The following is a 20,334-nucleotide window of genomic DNA, read 5'->3' as shown; positions in this document are numbered from 1 at the left end:
ACTTTTGGAATTCGGAAATCCAGGGATTCTTCCGAAGGGGGGTAACACCCCCCGACACTCATAGACTCGATCAAAAAAAAATTACAAAAAAAAAATTTCGAAAACATTTTTTCAAAATAAATTATGAAAAAGTTCCATTGCCGCCGCCCCCCCCCCCCTGAGCAGAATATAATTCCATGTCAATCTTTCCATGCAGAATAGAGAAATCACATTTACGTATACTGTTCATAAAACTTAAGTTTCCTTTCGTGGATGCTATCAGTGATTGATAATCTTGAGTATATGAACTCTCAAAAGCTTTATATTTAGCTGTATATAGCTTAAAGTTTTATATTTTCTTTCTGAAGACATATGTAATCGGAGGAAACAATTAAAAAACTTCAAAATACAAAGCTGCTGGCGAAAAAACTTGTGTTTACCGCATGGCTGTTAATGGAATACAATAACAATTATACAGGAATTTCGGCAACCAAGGTCATGCCCCTGATAAATGATTGCCGATAAACGCTACTTAAAGTCTTTGCCAGTTGCTTAAATGCGGTCGCCAAGACTTTTATACGGCTGCTCGATGGAAATGACCACGGCTGTCCTCTATGGGTGTTTTCCCTAACGACGACTACTTTCATTGACGTCACGACAACGTGAAAGCTTGCAAAAATCTAATTTTCTGCGAAAATCTGGAGAAATTTTTAAAAATCCGGAGAGAGGGAGGAAGGATGAAAAATCCGGAGTCTCCCGCCTAAATCCGGAGAGTTGGCAGGTCTGTGCTTGTATACTTCATCTTCCAGCCTAATTATGCTGTGATAAAATTTAGGGAAACACTCAAAGACAGTTGTTGTGATGAACAACAATTTGGAAACATATGCTCACAAGCAGTTTGAACAAATCTGATGTAAAATTAAAAAACATAGCTTGAAAATGTAGCTGTGATTGTTATACCTTGGAACATTATTTTTCGAACTCTTGTTTTCTCAATCAGTTTTTATTGTAAAATTTCACTAAATATATTTTTAATATATGTATGAATGAAACACCATAAAAAAATTTTAATTACCTTTCTTGCTAACTGTTATCATGAAATATCAATTTTAGAGATGGAAAAAATGTTCCAAGGTACAACATTGTTTTTGTCTCAAAACACACACAGCCAAATTACAAAAAATATATTTTCTCCATTAATATTTATATATATAAAATGAGTATTTGAAATATAAATCATGTATTTAAATCAAAAATATATAATGAGATAAATGATTTATACAAGGTGGGCAAAAAGTCCACATAGCAACTTTAAAAATTCATGACAACTGGGAAAATAACCAAAATAAAAATGGTTTGCAGGGTTAGCATTGCTAAGTCATGGGAATTTTTCTAAGACAAGGAAGAACTAAAATTAACAGCAGATAGGTGGCGCTGGTACGAACGTCTTTGGTGGAAATATGCAAATGAGACACGGTTATAAGAACTTGCATTCCTAATCCATAAGCAGTTCACTGTTGTAAACCATGTATGTGAACCTGCTGCACTCTGCCTTTGCTGTATTTGTGATTCGCCTGCAATGCGTTATCCCCTGTAGTTGTGGTCATGGGGAACACATACTGCTGTAATAAACGATTTCAAGGAATTCTGTTCATTATTTGCATATCTTTTCTTTGACTTGTGTACGTCAGTGCCACCTATCTGCTGGTTTTTTTTCCCCTGTCTTAAAAAAATTCAGTTTTTTATTTTGGTTTTTCTTTGTAGCGTGAGGCGCTGAAAGAAAGACATAGTAGCTGCCCTCCGCCCCCCCCCCACCCAACTTCAAATGGCTCCAGGTGGTGGCAGTAGTGAGATTGAGATTTTGATTTTTTTTTTCTCAGCCTAATGTATGAAGGAGACTTTGTGTCTCCTGTGATGTACATTGATAGCGTGCTTGCCTGGATTGCAAGAGGACAGTTTGATTCCTGGCAGAGAATAGTAGACTTTTCTTTCCAAGTTCACCTCGGCCTAAAATCCAGAAAAAAGTCTTTCTTTATTCAGTGCTTGGTATGATTGCTTAGGTTTATCAAGCGACTGCATAGATTACAATTACTAAGTACAGTTCATTAAACTTGCAATATTGAGAGGAAATGAAACAAAAATGAGAACAACTATTTTTAACTGAAATCTGCCTGCTTGCAAGATCTCAAGGTCACAGACAAAGAGCTGAAGCAGCGCTCAGTTGTAAGGTTATATATTTCTAATCTCTTGCAGACTTATGTATTCATATGCATCTATATGCTAATTAAAACTCTATTTTTTATAAAGGTGAGAGCCAATGGGAAAAAACAGCTATTGAGGAAAATGAAGATAGTGTTTCTTTAAAAGGTTTAGAAATGGGAACATTATATGAACTGAGAGTTGTTGCAGTTGATGGGCGATATCAAACAGCAAGCAAAATTGAGGAAGTTGAGACAGGACGTGATGGTATGAGTTGATTTAAATGAGGTTTGATATATGTAGATGAATTATCATGGTCCAAGAATAAAATATCTTCTGTAAATTTTTTCTAGTTTATCTAGTGTTTTATTTTTATGTATGTTATCTAGTTCAAAATATTAATGTTTATAGGTTATTTTTTGTATCGTTTCTTTCACTTTTTCTTGTTCACTTGATTTTAATATAGAGCAGAAAGTAAAATAAGTATTATATTTTTTTTAGGAACTTGTTATGATTTCAACTTTTTTGGAATAAAATATTTAATTAAATGGCAAATAACTTGTTAATATATATATCTATAAATTATTTTTTTCAGTATTTAATACAAAAATTCCATGTCTCGAAATTCTGTCACTTCAATGATATATTTCCAAGAGTTTCTTGATGTGTGACCAGTTAACTATAGAAAATGTACATTAGTCTGCAATTCTTAACCACTCAAAATTACAAGACTTCATGTGAGATAGCATATTATTACATCTGAGGTTAGACCTAATTTGCTTCCACGTTCTTATAGAATGAAAAAAGAAAAAAAAACAAATCCTAAAGGGACTAACTTTGTGTAATCTTGTCCTAAACATTTCTAATATAAAATTGAAACAAGAAACTGCAAGTAGAGCAGTTAGCATTCACACTTACTCGCCTCTGGTTCAACCGGTCTGGGTTTAAAAAAATGAGTGAAAAACCATAGCTGCTCAAATTTAGCTTCAAATTTTTATTCAATTTTATTCACTATTGAAATACAGACACACACAAAAAGAGACAAAATACAATTTTAGGTCCAATTTTAAATTATGAGCATTATTTAAAATTACCTTGGTGAAAAAAAATTAAACGACATAAAATATTTATTGGTTAAACAAATTTCTCAATGTTGCAGTGCTTTTAATATTTTTTTTTCATTTGAATTCACAGGTATCAACATCCAAGAAATTTTCGCCCTCTCAAGCTAAACCAACAAATATATTTCAATATTATCATTAAAATGCCTTGTTAATTTGTAATGTCTTGCATATTGTTTTTTCTAAAAATCTACTCTTCTACACATTAAAACATTAACATTTTATTCCTTTATTGGTGTTCCACTTTTTCTATTCATCATTATTCATTTGACAATGAAATGAATTGCTCTGATCATTTTACTGAGATATATTTTGCAAGATATATATTCGATATGATTGAATGTTTTTCTCTTAAACATACATAACTAAAAAACATTTTTTTTTTCACATTTAATTTCTTACATAAATTCAACATATAACCTCTGACAATAAAGTTCGGTGAATGAAGTCAGAACGGCCGATCTGGCAACACTGGCGAAGCAAAACGCTGCACATGTGTAGCGGCAGGTGTTGACCATCTGCCGCCACCGTTGTTCAGTTGAGCATCGTTTGTGTTCCGTGAAAGACTTGTTTTACAAAGTGCTTGTTTAGTGCGTTGGTTCTTAACTGAGAACAGGAAAATGAACGAACAAAAGATCACTGAGGATGAGTCCTGGTGTCTCAGGTACGACCCTGAAACGAAACAGCAAAGCATGGAATGGCGTTCTCCTGCATCACCTGGTCGGAAAAAGGTGAGAGCAGAAAAATCATGCATCAGAACGATGCTAATCACCTTTTTTGATAGTGAAAGCATTATCTACAAGGAATTTCTACCTGAGGAAACGACTATGAATGCTGCAAGGTACATTGAAATTTTGACCCGTTTCATGAAACGTCTACGCAGGGTACGACCTCAGTACGCACAACAAGGTTCATGGTTTCTTCTTCACGACAATGCTCGCCCTCACACAGCCAATATCGTCAAACAGTTCCTGGCAAAAAAGGGTGTGGTGCAAATTGAACATCCACCATACTCGCCAGATCTCAATCCTCCAGACTTCTTCCTATTCCCACGACTCAAACTCGCTTTGGAGGGAAAGAGATTTGACAATATTCCTGACATCCAACGAAACGTGACGAGGCTTTTGAACTCCATCTCAAAAGAAGACTGCTTGCAAAATTTCCAGGACATGTATAGGAGATCTCAGCGGTGCATAGTAATGGGAGGTGACTATTTCGAAGGACAGTAAGGTAACTTTCGTTAACATTTCATCTACGTTAATGTTACAGGACTATTCACCGAACTTTATTGTCAGAGGTTGTATGAGAAAGAAAAACATCAGCTAAGGGGTCAAGAGACCAATACTGGCAGACACATTTGAAATTTATGATGAATAATAACGTATACAAGTACATATTAGTGAACAAAAAAGGAAAAACAATTATTGCAAGAAAAAAAAATATGAACAAAATTAAATGTCTATTAGCAATAGGCAAACTGGAGCCTGCCAAACATGTACCAGTAGAAAAGTATCAGTGCACACAACACAATGTATAGGCTGACCATAAAAATGTGGGAAATACAAAATATCTGGATTCATATGAGATATCGAAAAAAGATATAGAAAAAATTGTTGAATGCAAATAAAATTGTCAATTACAGTCAAAAATTGTTAAAGGTAAGAACTATAGCTAAAATTTCTGAAAAATTCTCAATGGCAGGTAGTAGGGAGCTTTCGTATCGCACAATTGGTGAAAATTTATAATTTACCAAACAAAATGTATATCTTTTGACAAATATGTGAGAATATGTTTATATGACATGATCATTTTGACTAAGCCATGAAAATAAAAAAAATCTTAGTCTTGATTTTAAAAGTTCAAGCAAACCTCATTGAAAATAAGAGAAAATGGAAAATTTTATAAAAAAAGTTTGAAAATCCAAAATTATGGAAATGTCCCATAAAATACAGGTCGTATGGTCATGCTATACACACAAGTTTCTGGCCCGCAAGTGACAGAAATACTGCATATCTGATCCATATACTGAAGTTTCCCCACCACTGGTCTATACAATACTTTCACATAATTCGTAGTATTTTTGGCTACAGGTGGGAATGCAACTACATGGAATATACATTGCATGATTTTCAGATTAGTATCAGTAATGAAAATTAATATAATATTGCAATGTGTAAGATTGAATTGATTCATAATTTAACTGAATAAGAAACATAGAACAAATCAAAAAAAAATTTGAAAAAGCAGATGATGCTTGGAATACATTTTTTGAAATGTTTTTCAAGCATCTGCAATTATTTCTATAACTTTTATAACAAATTCATTAAACTTTATTGATGAATACGCTTAAACAGTGTGTTTCTATACAGTATGCACAGGCTTTTTCTTCTCAATCATTGATTGTAGAAACACTTCCAATTAGAAAAATTATTCAAATAAGATGCCTATTTTAGGTGTCAATTATTTTACCAGTAGCTGTATTTATCAAGATGCAAGATTTCATTTTTTATATGCTCGCACTGTCCTCTAATTCTCAATGAAAATGTCTGTCTCTCCTCACACACAGTTAAAAAAAACATGTTTCTAAGATCAATATTTCCCGAGATATTGCTGATTGGAAGCTGAGAGAGAGGGAAACAACTTTCTTATTAGGTTTTTAAGCACAGGGTGTCCATATAAAGTTTTTTTTATTTTAATAACTACAACCTCTTGCAATATACATGAGGTCTGTACGTTATTTGAATACTTTTTCTCATTGAAATTATGCCTCTAGAATCAACAGTTCGCCAGTAATTTGCAGTGCTTGCTGTTAGCTATGCATCCTGCATAATGATATTACTCTTTGCTTCGAAAGATTTTCTATAGTGATAAATTACAATAAATAAGATACCATCAATAAAGATAAATTGATTAAAATGACAATTTCCCCTGGTTTTTTAAAAGTTGACATACAGTGTGAAGTTTCTATATAACAAGTTTTTATTACAGATCATTAGTGTTCTTTATATGACAAAATAGAGCTCTTGACTTTTTACAACAAACAAAAAACTTGCAATTTTTGCTTTTTTAGTTGTGGCTGCTCCCGGAGCACCTGAAAACATAGCATCAGCAGCATGGTTCATCGGCATGCTATGTGCTATAGCATTACTTCTCTTGTTGTGGATTCTTGTGTGTCTGATTAAAAGAAACCGTGGTGGAAAATATTCTGTCCATGAAAAAGAAGCTGCTCAAGGAAGAAACATTGATTTTTCAGATGATGGTGGTTTCAGTGATTATAATAAACCGTAAGCTTACACTTTTCAAATATCTTTCTTACAGTATGAAACTTTTCTAAAAGAAACATTATTTTCTTTATTATAATTTTTGCCCTGGTTCCCACACATATAAATTAAGAAACAGATACAAAATATCAATTTTAGTCATGCAGATGTTGACTGTCAATGACCAGAATTAGCTGAAGGACAGAAACATGAGGTAAATCATTAAAAGCTAAAATTTTTCATCAGTGTTGCAAAAAAGATACCCATAATAGAGAAATATTTTCTCTAATATGGGTATCTCCGCCTTCTCTAATATCTCTATAGTCTTTTTTTCCAAGGAAAAGTCTAATAAGGTTCTGAAAGAAACTAATAGGTTCTAAAAGAACTAATTGTTAGAAACCTCAGAGGTAGATGATAGTGATTACTAGGTCTCAGATTTTATGCCCCGTTTCATCTTTAGGGCATAAAAATTCGACCCCTAATGATTAGTTAAAAATGTGACAGTAAGAAATTTTTGGAATGGTATTAAAAGCAGAAATGTAGAAGTTGTTCATGACAGGTGAAACAAACATAAAGCAATGGAAACATCTTAATGATTTTACATGTTCCCCTCATGCTAGAAGCATGAATGTGCAATGTCCTGGGGGGCGAAGAATGTGGGAAATGACGTTTGAATGTTTACTCTACCCATGTTGCTCTACGGAAGTTATTTTCCTAAAATGTTTTGTAACGTGTGTTTCAAGCAAAACTTAGCAAAATAAGGTATCTAACCAGCTGATTAAAAAAGTGAGAATTTACATTCATGCTTTTAACATGAGGGGGGACAATATGGAAGAAGGAAATTAAATGTAAATGAAGCCAATGTATTCAGAGTTGTAAAAATAGTTTTCTGAAAGCAAAACTCTTATCAGATGATACAGATGTGATTGGCCATTAAAAAAAAAAACAAAGAAAGTGTTATACAAATATGTAATGATAAAAATATGTCCCACAATAGCTGGCAAGTTGGCATGATGACCAAAATGAAATTTTCCTTTCATTCAACAATTTTTTTTCAGTGTGCATACCCATACAGGTCCTGGTGGAAGTCGTGCATCAATCAGTAGCAGTTACAAAGAACAGGAAAGTGATGCTGATAGCATGGCAGATTATGGAGATGGGGAAATGGGAAAATTTGGTGAAGATGGTTCATTTATTGGACAATATGATGGCAAGGAAAAACGTCATGGTGAAGCAACTCCTGGACTAGCATTAGCCACATTTGTATAGTACAAGATGAAAAATGTTGTTGTGTATGGCGTACCTGCATGTCACCACTGCCAAATTGTGGGGGCGAATGTGAATCTCCCTTTACACATTTGTGTTATTGTTGTTGTTTTTTTTTATCGACCAATATAGTCTTTGCATGCAAACATCATTTCGTTATCTCAAAATATTCAAAAATTAATTTTGAATATTTTTTGTTTAGAGCACTCTCATAGTTTATGGTATGTAAAGTTTTTTTTTGAGGTACTCATTGCCTTCATTTAATGACAAGACTTTTATGCAATATGTTTTATACGATACATATTGAGCATGACTGTATATGAGTCATTTGGAATCATGTATTATATATAATACCTGTAATATTGACTTCATTTCAAATACTGACTGATGAAGTATTGAAATGCAAGATTGTTTGTGCAGCTATGTGTATTTTAGTTAAAATTTTAGTGCCTTGATGTGTTTTATTGAGGATTTTTCAATATTGGCTCTTCATTCCAAAAAAATGAATTCCATGAAAGTTATTTTCATTCAATCCTAATAGGTTCATAAACTATATTCGCAGCTCATATATATTTCATGTGATGTGTTGAGATGTTATATTTTTACCAGCAGATTTTAAAAAATAAGTATCAACAATGTATTTTTCCGTTGGGCAGCTGCACTATAATTTCATTTAACAATGATATAAACAGAGTATGACCCACAAGTTTATGTATATATTCTGTTCCGAATGCTCTATTTCAGAGAAACTATGCAACATATGACAATTACTGACAAAATGAATGTTTTTTACTAAATATTTTGATATTCCATTTGTACATGATTCAATGGCCTTGGAACGTGTCCTTGTAATTTATTTAATGTATTTTCAAAAGCATATGTATTGAGCATTACAAATCTTATTTCTGTGTTTTTATATGACAAAGAACAGAATTTTATATAAAGGGGTATTTTTTTTTTTTTTTAATTATATTGCACTGTTTATTGTTGTTTAGGGTTGTACATTGGGGGGAAAATTAGCTACACCATATTATATAATTTTTGCTTTCTACTTTGTTTCTTTAATAGCAAATGTATTCCAGAAATAGGTAAACAACAATATTCAAATTACAAAAATAAAAGTAGTACTGATATTTTGTCTGTATTTTAGTTTGAGCTTTAATAGGTGAATAAATTTGTGAAATTTTTATATAGTTGCTGTAATTTTAAATAATTTACTTATTGGTGTGTATATATCATATTTGTCTGCTGAACAAAATGAGTATCTAAAAAGTAGCTATTGGTTTTTTTTTTAAATATATAAAATTTTGCTTTTTGTGGTTTTTTCCTGTAGAAAGTATGCAAAATGGTCTCCTGTACACATAATGATCTCAAATGAATATACAAATTTATAGAAAACTGAGGTATATGCGATTGTTTCGCATTCCTCATATCATTGAATTTCATCATTGATACTAAGATAATGAATGGAAATTTTTTCTGTTTTTGTTTACTCTTTTATATTCCAAAAAAAAACTATTTTTTAAGTTTAAACAGCCATTATTTTAGATAAGCATAAATATGCTTCAGCTGGAGTTGAAGTTATTTTATTCCTAGGCTTTTGAGATCAGGAATTGTACTGAAGGTTTACAAGGGCAACTTATCTAACAAATATAGCTGAAAAAATATGACATCTGTTTAACTGATTACATTATAACTTGATTAATACTGGATATATCTTCACAAATTTGAAAGAGCATATTATGTTCATTTCAAATCCCTATTTAATAAAGAACAATTGTTTCTGTAAAGCTCAAACAGGTTATTCATAATTTTTTAAAAATTACAGACTCTCTCTGCTGTTTTCTTCTTGTTTTATGCAAATAAACAGTCAAATCTCGATTAGTCGGACACACAGCAGCTGACAAAAACATCAAGTTATTGTTAATTTGACTCATTGAAATTTTGATTTTGGATGGGGGGAAAAATTTAAGACATTTGTGCAAATAGTATTATTTTATCAGAAAAAATGTCACGTTGAAACGTCTCACACATTAATGCAATGTCCTTGTTTTTTAAAGTCATTGATACAGTATTCAGAGGGATACTTTACTCTTTTCAACTATTTTTCCTAAAAATTTATTTTCCATTTCATTGATAATTTGTTTTGTTTTTTTCAAATCTAAAAGTTTCAATATTTTCATAGCAAAAAGATCTAAAGACTGAGAACTATTACTAAAGAAAAGTTAATGATTCAATGATAAAAGAAACCTTAACATTTAATGCTATGAAAATTTATATTTGCATACTGCAATAACTAAAGTGTGTCTATGCATTTCAATATTGGTTTACAAGGTGTAAAACAACTGTCATTCCATAAAAATTTTGATTTTGTTCCTTATACATTTTAGTTTATTGTTATTTTTACAGCTACTATATGGTTTCAGTCATAATCTTATTACAAAATCAGCTCTCTTTTCCCAAAAGTGAAAAAGAAAAGTTAGTAAGAGCTTTTTTTTGGTGCATAGAACCAAATTATTTTCATGTTTAAAATTATTTCATCTCTATCTGAATAAATTAGAAGAAAAAAAGCCAGGCGTTTGTGTGTTTGTGGCAGTTGAATCTGTTTAAAATTGATAAGACTATTTTTTTTCTTGAAGCAAATTCAATTTTAAATCATTCTTTCCAAAATGTTATTGATTTAAACATTAGGTTGAAAAATCTTTGAACAGTGGTGGAAATTTGCCTTCACCGTAAAAATAAATTTCAATGATGAATTGTTTTTTACATCAAATCTTTTGGACAACTTCATTTAATTACCTAATTATTAGTGAGGAAAGGTTATCAGTTGTTTTTATTACATATTTGTATTATCAGTGGAAAAGTGAACTTTTTTTTACTGTCATACACATTGTACAAATGTCAGTATATAGGAGAATCTTTTTAAATATTTTTTCTGAATCAATGAATGAAATGTTTTTTTCCATGATAAGAATCATTCAATAAATAATTTATTTGTATTAATGTTTCATGTTTTCACACCATTCGCTTAAGATGATAAAAAGATTTATGTATGTCACATATGGTCTTATGCATTTCAATTTTCAATATTTGCATTTTCCTAATATATGTAAATAATCTGTCATATTTTTCAAGCTAGTTTCTGGTATCCAGCACTTTGAACTTTCAGGGAAAACATGTAAGTGTAAGAACATAGTGCGGCATATTTTCAGATTCCGAAAGTTCGCCTTTACAGGTTGGTTAAAAAACCTGAAATTCATGTTTTTAAACAATCATTGACTGCACTGACTTATGGAATCAGAAAACCTGCCACACACTATGTTCTTACCCTAATGTCTGATGAATTTGTTTTAACTATAATTCATTTTTTGGTACATTTTTCTGAGGTGTGGATTTTTTTTTTTCTAAAATGAGATCTGTGGAAATTTTAAAAATTACTTAGTGTTGTAACAATTACTTGTTTCTTGCTGAGTATTGTTTATTTTTATAATGCTGGATTTCTGTATTTTTATTCATACCAGTGAGGTAAAAGTTCTTTTTGAACATAAATGACAGAGCATTTATTTTTACTGCTATGTAAATGAATTCACCTGTGAAATTGTAAGAAAAAATTTCTTTGAAATATCTTTCTCATATGTTAAACATTTGCAGTAGTTCAACTTTAGACAGCATGCTTTAGAAAACATATTTTAAGATTTTATTTTTTTCTGATTTTGTGTAACCTATGCAAGATTGTTGTAATAAAGGTGAAAATGTCAATCAATTTTTAACAAAAAAAATCAAATTGAATTATGTACACCACAAAAAGTAATTCTATTTACATATATATGTATTGAATGAGCCTTAAAATTTTTTACATCTGTCATTGTAAAGATTTTTTGTGATGTTAACTGTGAGCAAGCACCTTAAAATTTTTGCACTATCCAGTTAGTTGTTTGAAGCATTTGTTATCAAATATTTACCACATTTCAACCTATGAAAGATTGTGTAAATATAATGGTGGAGTCTTTTGTAGTATCTTACGGAGATACAAATTTTGTCTGTTTTTCATACCCAGCACTCAAGATGTTTGATAGTTCCTGAATCTTTAATTTTCTAAATCAGAGTGTATTTTGTGATTGAATCTTTTCCTGTAATATCAGGAGAAAATTGAGAGCGATTTTATCTTGCGAATATTTTTTGGATGACATTGTCAGCTTGCACAAGTTTTTGCTTGCCTTAATGATATCTTTTTATGATGCAACTATGAAAATGTTATTTTTACACTTTTATATACTCAACTCTGTACATTTTCTAATAATATATGAAATTAGTGTGTGTGTGTGTGTGTGTGTGTCCCCCTCCCTGTATTTCTTTTCATAAGTGATTCATTTTATGTACACGTTCCTGCAATTCATTCATGGTTCGTGGATGTTGGATTTTATATTGCTATAGTTACTGGGGAAAATGTGTTTTGTTGATTTTTTTCCTTGATCCGAAAAATTTATTCATTCATACTTCATTGGAAGGAAACATTTTTTTATAATGTTTTTCTTATCACATTCTAGAACGCAAGACTGTGATGTGTTTAGTATTGAGAATTACAGGTAGCATGTGATATTGAATAAAAAAATAAAATTGGCAGTCTCGTATGAATTTAACTTTCACATGCAGCTATTCAATATGCCACTCTTTTGGGAGCAATCAAGCCTTCAACATTACAATCACATCCATAAGAATATTCAATAATGATAGTTTACTCATGTCTAAAATTAGAATGATAGATGGCAGCAATCGGGGCCGCAACTAGATGCTTGTTCAGCGGGGCAAACACGCATTTTGTCCATGGAGGAAAGAATAACAGGAGGTCGGCGCAGTAGCCCAGGTCGTTAAGATACTCGCCTAAAATACCAAAGGATGTTTAGAGGCATCGCGAGGTCGATACCCGGTTCGTCCTTGTCAGAAAACTTTCCTGACACGGGTACAACAGAAACGGCGACATGACCACAGAAACAATTGCTACCGCAGGGAGCCCCCCATCGAGGGGTTAGCGCACCAACCTCTCGATGAGTATAAAAAACAAGCCTGCCATTCGGAATCGGCAATAAATTGTAGGTTCCGGGTCTAATGAACGAAAATGGCTGTGGTGCGACAAAAATGATCAAATGAATAACAGGAGGTAGCGTGACCAGCGCCTCCTTTGAGAAAGGGTGGGGAATTAGGGTTGCCAAGATGAAGCCAGTGATCGCTCTATTCAAGGAACCAAGTAAGCCCAAACAAGCCGTGGCTTCCCATGCTTTCCTATGAGAAACATCCCCGTTTTTAAAAAACATTTAAAATTTTTCTTTTCACTTCAGGAACTCTATTTTTTTTCTCAAATTCTGTGTATATATTTATACAGTTGAACGAGAGCTTTGAAAATTTTAATTATTTGTTTTCGAATATTAATTTCAACAACATGGAACCTTTTACGAAAATAACTAAAATTTACCCATATCTTGCGCCACAAAATTTCTTCTCAGCATTTTAATTTTAAAAAAATTATGCCAAAGCATGCAACACCTCAGTGCTGAGAGAGAGAGAATGTTTAAAGACACTTGAACAAGCGATGTTTGAAAAAATCTGACTTTTTTTTGCGAAAAACATGTATGTAAAATATTAGCATATATAATGCCTTTCAGCTGTTTATATTAAAATATTGTAGAAATATTTCCAGTCCAGGTCGAACACAGACAATTTTAGATTTCAAATTCATTTCGAAATTGTGTTTTTTGTCAAATTTTCGTACACATACCACTTTAAAAGCGAAGTAATAGGTACAAAATGAAGAGGAAAAAAAACAGCCCAAGTGATTATTTTCCTAAATACTCTAGGCCAGAAAGATGACTTATCGCGGCTCGTAAAAATTTTTTCTCAATACTACATCTACATAGCGGAAGGTTCGGATAGGCGGCATATACAACCTCTGACAATAATTCGGTGAATAGTCCTGTAACATTAACGTAGATGAAATGTTAACGAAAGTTACCTTACTGTCCTTCGAAATAGTCACCTCCCATTACTATGCACCGCTGAGATCTCCTATACATGTCCTAGAAACTTTGCGAGAAGAAGTCTTTTGGAATGGAGTTCAAAAGCCTCGTCACGTTTCGTGCGATGTCAGGAATATCGTCAAATCTCTTTCCTTTCAAAGCGAGTTCGAGTCGTGGGAATAGGAAGAAGTCTGGAGGATTGAGATCTTTCGAGTATGGTGGATGTTCAATTTGCACCACCCCCTTTTTTGCCAGGAACTGTTTGACGATATTGGCTGTGTGAGGGCGAGCATTGTCGTGAACAAGAAACCAGGAACCTTGTTGTGCGTACTGAGGTCGTACCCTGCGTAGACGTTTCATGAAACGGGTCAAAATTTCAATGTACCTTGCAGCATTCATCGTTGTTCCCTCAGGTAGAAATTCCTTGTGGATTTTTCTGTTCTCAGTTAAGAACCAACGCACTAAACAAGCACTTTGTAAAACAAGCCTTTCACGGAACACAAACGACGCTCAACTGAACAACGGTGGCGGCAGATGGGCAACACCTGCCGCTACGCATGTGCAGCGTTTTGCTTCGCCGGTGTTGCCAGATCGGCCGTTCTGACTTCATTCACCGAACTTTATTGTCAACGGTTGTATTTCAGTAATACGTATTCAAGAATATGAGAGTGGAACGGAAGAAGGGTGGCGAAATTTGTACAGCCTACAAGCAGCAAAACCATAAATACGCAGTGGCGGAGGACGCTCGAGCACTTCCTGTAATTTGCTTACGTAGTCAAAGGTTGTGGTGAATTACTGGCACGTCCGTTAACAATTATATTTAATAAATCATTGAGACAGGTTGCTTCCCTTCGTCGTGGAAATTGGCAAGCATAGTTCCCATTCATAAAAAGGGCGGCACATCCAATATAACTAACTACAGACCAGTTTCAATTCTAAGTTCATTCGTCAAAATTCTAGAATCATTGATTTATGAAAAACTGTATAATCACTTTGCGCCTTCGTTGAGTCCGTTTCAACACGGTTTTGTTCGCAAACGCTCAACTGTAACCAACCTTGCGAACTTCACCCATGATCTGTCGGTTGCTCTTGACAATTGGGAACAGATAGACACCATATACACAGATTTTGAAAAGGCTTTCGATCGCGTAGATCATCATGTACTCTTAACGAAATTACGCTCGCAACTTTGTTTGTCAAATGAATCTATAGCTTGGTTCGCTTCCTATTTGAGTGACAGAACAAACATCGTTAGGCTACTATTAGGAAATCTTTCTAAACCATATACAAGCACGTCTGGTGTTCCTCAGGGGTCCAATCTTGGTCCGTTACTGTTTCTCATCTTTGTAAATGACTTACCGTTGTCTCTTCAAAATAGCCGCTGCCTCATGTTCGCTGATGACCTAAAATTTCATCGATCAATTCAGTCCATAGAAGACTGCTTGGCTCTTCAAAAAGATATATTGCATCTGAATGATTGATGTCGTGACAACAACCTTGGTCTGAATGTTTCAAAGTGCAGTGTCGTTTCATTCACGCGAAAATTACATCCATTGCTTTACGATTACATCGCAGATACAGCAGCTATAGAAAGAAAGAGCATGGTAATGGATTTAGGTGTAATTTTCAATAGTGATTTGAACTTTAGCGCTCACGCGGAAAGTGTCTTGTCGAAGTCCAACAAGTCACTTGGCTTTCTCGTAAGGTCGTCTGGGCCATTCACCTCAGTTCCAACGATGGTACGGCTGTATTTCGCGTATGTCTTGCCCTCACTTGAGTATGGCTCAGTGATATGGGGACATATTCCTGCAGTGATGAACGTGCGTATTGAACGTGTACAGAAAAAGTTTTTGAGGTCATTACTCCGAAAGACTTTTGGTGTGTACGTCCCAGATGCGCCTACTTCGGATCTTCTCTCTTTTTTCAAGATGACACCTCTCGATAGCAGACGTACTAAGCGAGATCTATCATTCCTTCATAAAGTTCTTCACGGTAGAATCGACGATTATTATTTGACGAGCCTAATTAATGCCTCCGTGCCATCTCGCGAGCGACGGGTTCATAGTTCCCGAAATGTGTTTTATTTTCCTCGTGTACGCACGAACATTTTAAATGCTTCCCCAATTTTGTGAGCATGCAAGCATTATAATACGGGTGAATTCCCTGATATATTTCACAGGGATTCCCATGTTCTACTAGGTAATATATGAATTTGTATATATTTTATGTTTTCTCATCTATTTTGGTCGTTTTGTCTTCCTCATATTGATTTTTCTCAATGTTTGCTTCCGTTGCGCATATATATTCTTGTATTTGTTGATGATTTTTTCTTTAACGTGTAAATTATTATTATTATTTGCTTTTCTATTGATTTTCATTACTTTTCCCATCTCTGTAATTGGGCTCAGCCTGTTGAGGTGTGTAAATAAATAAATAAATTTGAGACACGGGGGCGGCTGAATCATGTTTGCCCCCGGTGGCAAAAATCCTAGATACGGCCCTGTCAGAAGGTGTTCGAGCACCTCAGAATTGATTCAGAAATCCAAATTCCTCATGTAAAGCTTACGACGAGCGCCCACGGGCCTGAAACACTTTCGAAATGTGCCGGATCTATCGTAATGATGAACGAATCAAAGGCAAAATAAATAGTTAAAAGAAAACATTATGAAAATTGCATTTTTTATTGGAGCTTCATATTTTAATTAATCACATTCCCGTAGACATTAATGTGATACATCGAATTTTTAAAATAAATTGAAGGCACTGAAAACTCATGACGATTTGAGAGTGAAAAATGATCTTCCCCTTTCAAAAATAAATTAAAAATATAACAACCCCCTGTTATATAAGGATAAGATTTTATCTTTCCCCATTATCGGATCATGTAGATTACCAGAAGACGCATTAAACAGTATGGTGCTTAAATTTATTTGGTTATTAATATTTTAAAAGAATTCGATCCGGCAAAACACATGTTAATTATAGGGAAATTAGCGATTTGTTTGGGCTTATTGTCAGCCCATAGGGTTGCCACAACGGATTCAATTTCGTGCCTGATGTCATCACCTTGTATTCTTTCCTCCATGCATTTTGGCAGCCCCTTGTAATGTTGGAGAGGTGAAAGTTGCGTCCCCCCCCCCTCTGGTCCGGCGGCCGGGGCGCTTATAAACAAGCCTGACATTCCTAGCTGCATTATAGTAATTTAGCGCATCGTGATTGGACAAAATGAGTGATGAACCATTTGCTGGTGACGTTTAACACCGATATTCAAATAAAATATGATACAAAACTCAGTGACGCTTCTACTAGCTTCTCTTGTGATCGATGTGTACTGAACCGTTGCCAAGCCCGTAAGGGCACTAGCTTCCAAAAGATGCGAAGCACCCAATATATATTTAGTCTGCACAAACGTTATACAGGGGTTCATGCAATAAACGCTAGCAGACTGCGAAGCTAAATAAAGGGGGTATGTATCGCTACTGTAGCGATAATTGGCACGGGGCATACGTACCCAGGGCCGTATTTATGTTTTTGCCGTCCCCCTCCCATTTCAGTTCAACTTTTTTTACCCCTCCCATGCCATTACTAATAAATCATAAGCAAACAAAAGACAAAAAGTGGTGCTCTATATAGTTGCGCCTGAACTTTACTTTTTTGTCCTGTATTCCTATCCTATTCCGATCCATAATGATTGCCATATAGCGGGGCTTGCTCAACCTCCGGCCCGCAGGCCAAATGCGGCCCGTCAAGGGGTTGTTCCATCCGGCCCGATGAAGGTGTTCCTGAAGAAAGTTATCAATACACAGCACGATATCTACACCAGTTTCTTGCCTGAGCGGAAAACCATATCACCATACTGCATCATCGCCTATCTGGCCAGCGGACTGAAAAGATTTGTTCACACCCTGCTATGTAACAACGAGGGCCTTAACCTTCGTAGAGCCCCAAAAAAAAGTTAACATAAAGGATTTTGAGCCCATTAAATGAAAAATATCGTAAAAGTTTCCCAAAGTGGGCAATATCGCCCCCTGGAGGGCGATAGAAGCTACAGACTTAACATAGGATCCTATGGGTTCACTTGAGTTGAGGGGCGATGAGAGAAAAAAATTTCTGATGAAGGGGCCATAGAACAAAGTTTGGAAAACTGCGTAGTCTCAGCTTCACTCGTACATGGAATAACATGATTAAGCTTACTGTATTTCAAAAACAATGCCTTTGCAAAACTTAAAATATTATAATTTAACCTCATATTAAAATGGGATTCAAAAGATTTTTCTTATACGCGTTTATGGTAGTTTTCCAGAAAATAAAATTTTCATACTGCGCTAAACTTTTAAAACAGACTGTATCACGAAGGCACGTGCTGCTGACATGCACATACGTTCTAATAAATTATATTTTTCTAAGCATGACTGAAGCTAGCGAGGAAGCGCAGATCTCGCATTTACAGATTTGAATCATGCAGTGTAAGGCAGGGATTACGCTATAAAAGTTTTGTAAATGTGCTTTTATAAAACTTGAAAAATACTACTAATATGCTGATTGTTTACATTCGAGCAAATGCAACCGATCAATTTACTGGTTGTATTTTTCAAGTTTTTATAAAAGCATTTTTACAAAACTTTTATTGTGTAATCCCGGCCTGAGATATAATTATATAAAACACTCTTAAATTTTAATGAGAGCACAAGAAGGAACGAAATAATAAAACATCAAAAATTCCAAGCTGTTTTATATGACGGTGCAAAAATTACTTTATACCAAATGCCGCTTAACGTGATCATAATAAATCCCCTACCTACGCATATTTGTGGGATCAGAAACGTACGGGGGAGGGGAGCATCGGGGGCTCGTTTGCCTCTCCCCCCCAGACGAAAAAAATTTTTTTTTAATGCTAAAAATATTTTAAAAAGATATTAAAATTTGGAAAAAAAATACCTTTATATGTCATTATAATCAATTTCTGTTAATTTCAATGCTATTTGAACCGTAAGAACTCAAAATTTCTCTTTCAGAAATTCATTGCGACCTACCCTTTGAGCCATATATGGTAAACTATTGACTTCCAGACCAACCATGGCCCCCGCTCTGTCCCCCTAGGGGATATAAGCTGATTCGTCTCAGGTAGTAAACTATTGACCCGCAGACCAAAGGTGGCCCTGAAGGTTATCTGATGTGGCTTGTCCACTCTCTCTCTCAAACCTAATTTTGTAAAAATTAACTAAGCGGCACACTTACAAATCGCTTAAACCCGTGGCTCAATTCTAGAGCATTTGAGTGGCCCGTGACACACTTTCAGGTCACTGAAGTAGGCCTCAAAGATCACTTTGACATTCAAAGATTACTCAAGTAACCCGCGACACAGTTCCAGAACACTTAACCGATCCGTGGAACATTTAGATATTCCTTGAGTGACATGTGCACAGTTTTAGAGCACTTAAGCGGCCCCCAGTGCAGTTCTACATCACTCAAGTTACCCGCGGAACATTCCCAGATTACTAAACTGATCCGTGGCATAATTACGGATCACTTGAGTGATGCGTGGCACAGTTCCAGAGTACTTAGCGGCCCGGACAAATTTCCAGAGCACATTTAGAAATCACTAAAGTGGCTCTGTAGGGGACTTATCAGTTGGGGGAATGTTAGTTCAAGTGGCCAATAACTATAGGAAGGTTTTTTTTCCGTTTTTGGCGAAAGTGAACTCGGAAAAACTTCCCTTTTTACAAAATTTTTCCCACACAGTCCGAAAATTGTGCTGCCATCTATTGGTGGATATATGCAGTCAAGTATTTTTCACTAGAAAAGCATTGTTTTGCATTTAGGGGTCATTCAAGTATAACGTCAGCATCGAGATCGGATTTGCTGACTTTTGATGGCAAGGGGGGAGGGGGAGGGTTTGAAGATTGTTTTCGTCATCAGCCACCCCTTTTTGAAGATATGAAATATTCTAAGCTGCTGACGAAATTTTGCTGACAGGGTGGAGGGGGGGGTCAGTGTTTTGCTGACAAGGGGGGGGGGGGGTCAAAAATGGCTGAAAATCTGCCTATGTAATACTTGAATGGCCCCTTATATATTTTTGGATAAAAATTCTTTTGTTTGATGAACTCTCAAAACTTCCCACAAACGCCAAGAAATTTCCCATGTGGACCAAATTTGGCCAATTTTTTCCACGGATATGGGAAATTTCCCACGAGTTACCATCGCTGGTCGGGGAATGCGGGATGCCTCCGGTGGACGTTCACTTAATTCATATATACATTAGATCAGTCGACTCCACCTTTGACGCTGGGGGGGGGCACGCTCCCCCCCCCCCCCCCCCCCGCGTATGTCCGCCCATGGGACTCGGTGCCAATACGAGCCTGGAAAGTTCCATCCCCTTAGTCTCCGAGAGCTTTTTCGGCCAATCGTGGTGGACTTTCGTGGACCAGGTTCCTTCTTCATCTGAGAGAGCGGATCACCACATAAAAACGGGACTTTTGCAACCAGCCGGCGGGACAA

At 35.0% G+C, this 20,334-nt stretch overlaps 1 protein-coding gene across 3 annotated transcripts in view; it reads left to right on the top strand.

The window, feature by feature from the left end:
• The window catches only part of LOC149085297 (neuroglian-like), a 30,158-nt gene extending 21,222 nt beyond the window's left edge, over positions 1-8,936 (top strand). For 2 of the 3 annotated variants that reach the window (XM_089233234.1, XM_089233232.1), the window contains exons 20-22: positions 2,287-2,445; positions 6,370-6,583; positions 7,618-7,960. In XM_089233234.1, the coding sequence (XP_089089360.1) occupies positions 2,287-2,445; positions 6,370-6,583; positions 7,618-7,828 (584 nt within the window). In that variant the 3' untranslated portion in view covers positions 7,829-7,960. Of the gene's footprint in view, positions 1-2,286; positions 2,446-6,369; positions 6,584-7,617 lie in introns of all 3 variants that reach the window. The other variant, XM_089233235.1, reaches the window with a different exon arrangement.
• Positions 8,937-20,334: the final 11,398 nt, after the last annotated feature.

Source organism: Pholcus phalangioides, unplaced genomic scaffold (genome assembly GCF_987345545.1).
Source record: "Pholcus phalangioides strain wild (caught in Gottingen) unplaced genomic scaffold, Ppha-v1.0 ptg000007l_1, whole genome shotgun sequence".
In the NCBI taxonomy this organism is placed as follows: domain Eukaryota; kingdom Metazoa; phylum Arthropoda; class Arachnida; order Araneae; family Pholcidae; genus Pholcus; species Pholcus phalangioides.
Note: the sequence above shows the minus strand (reverse complement) of the source record. Positions and strands in the feature narration are given on the sequence as shown.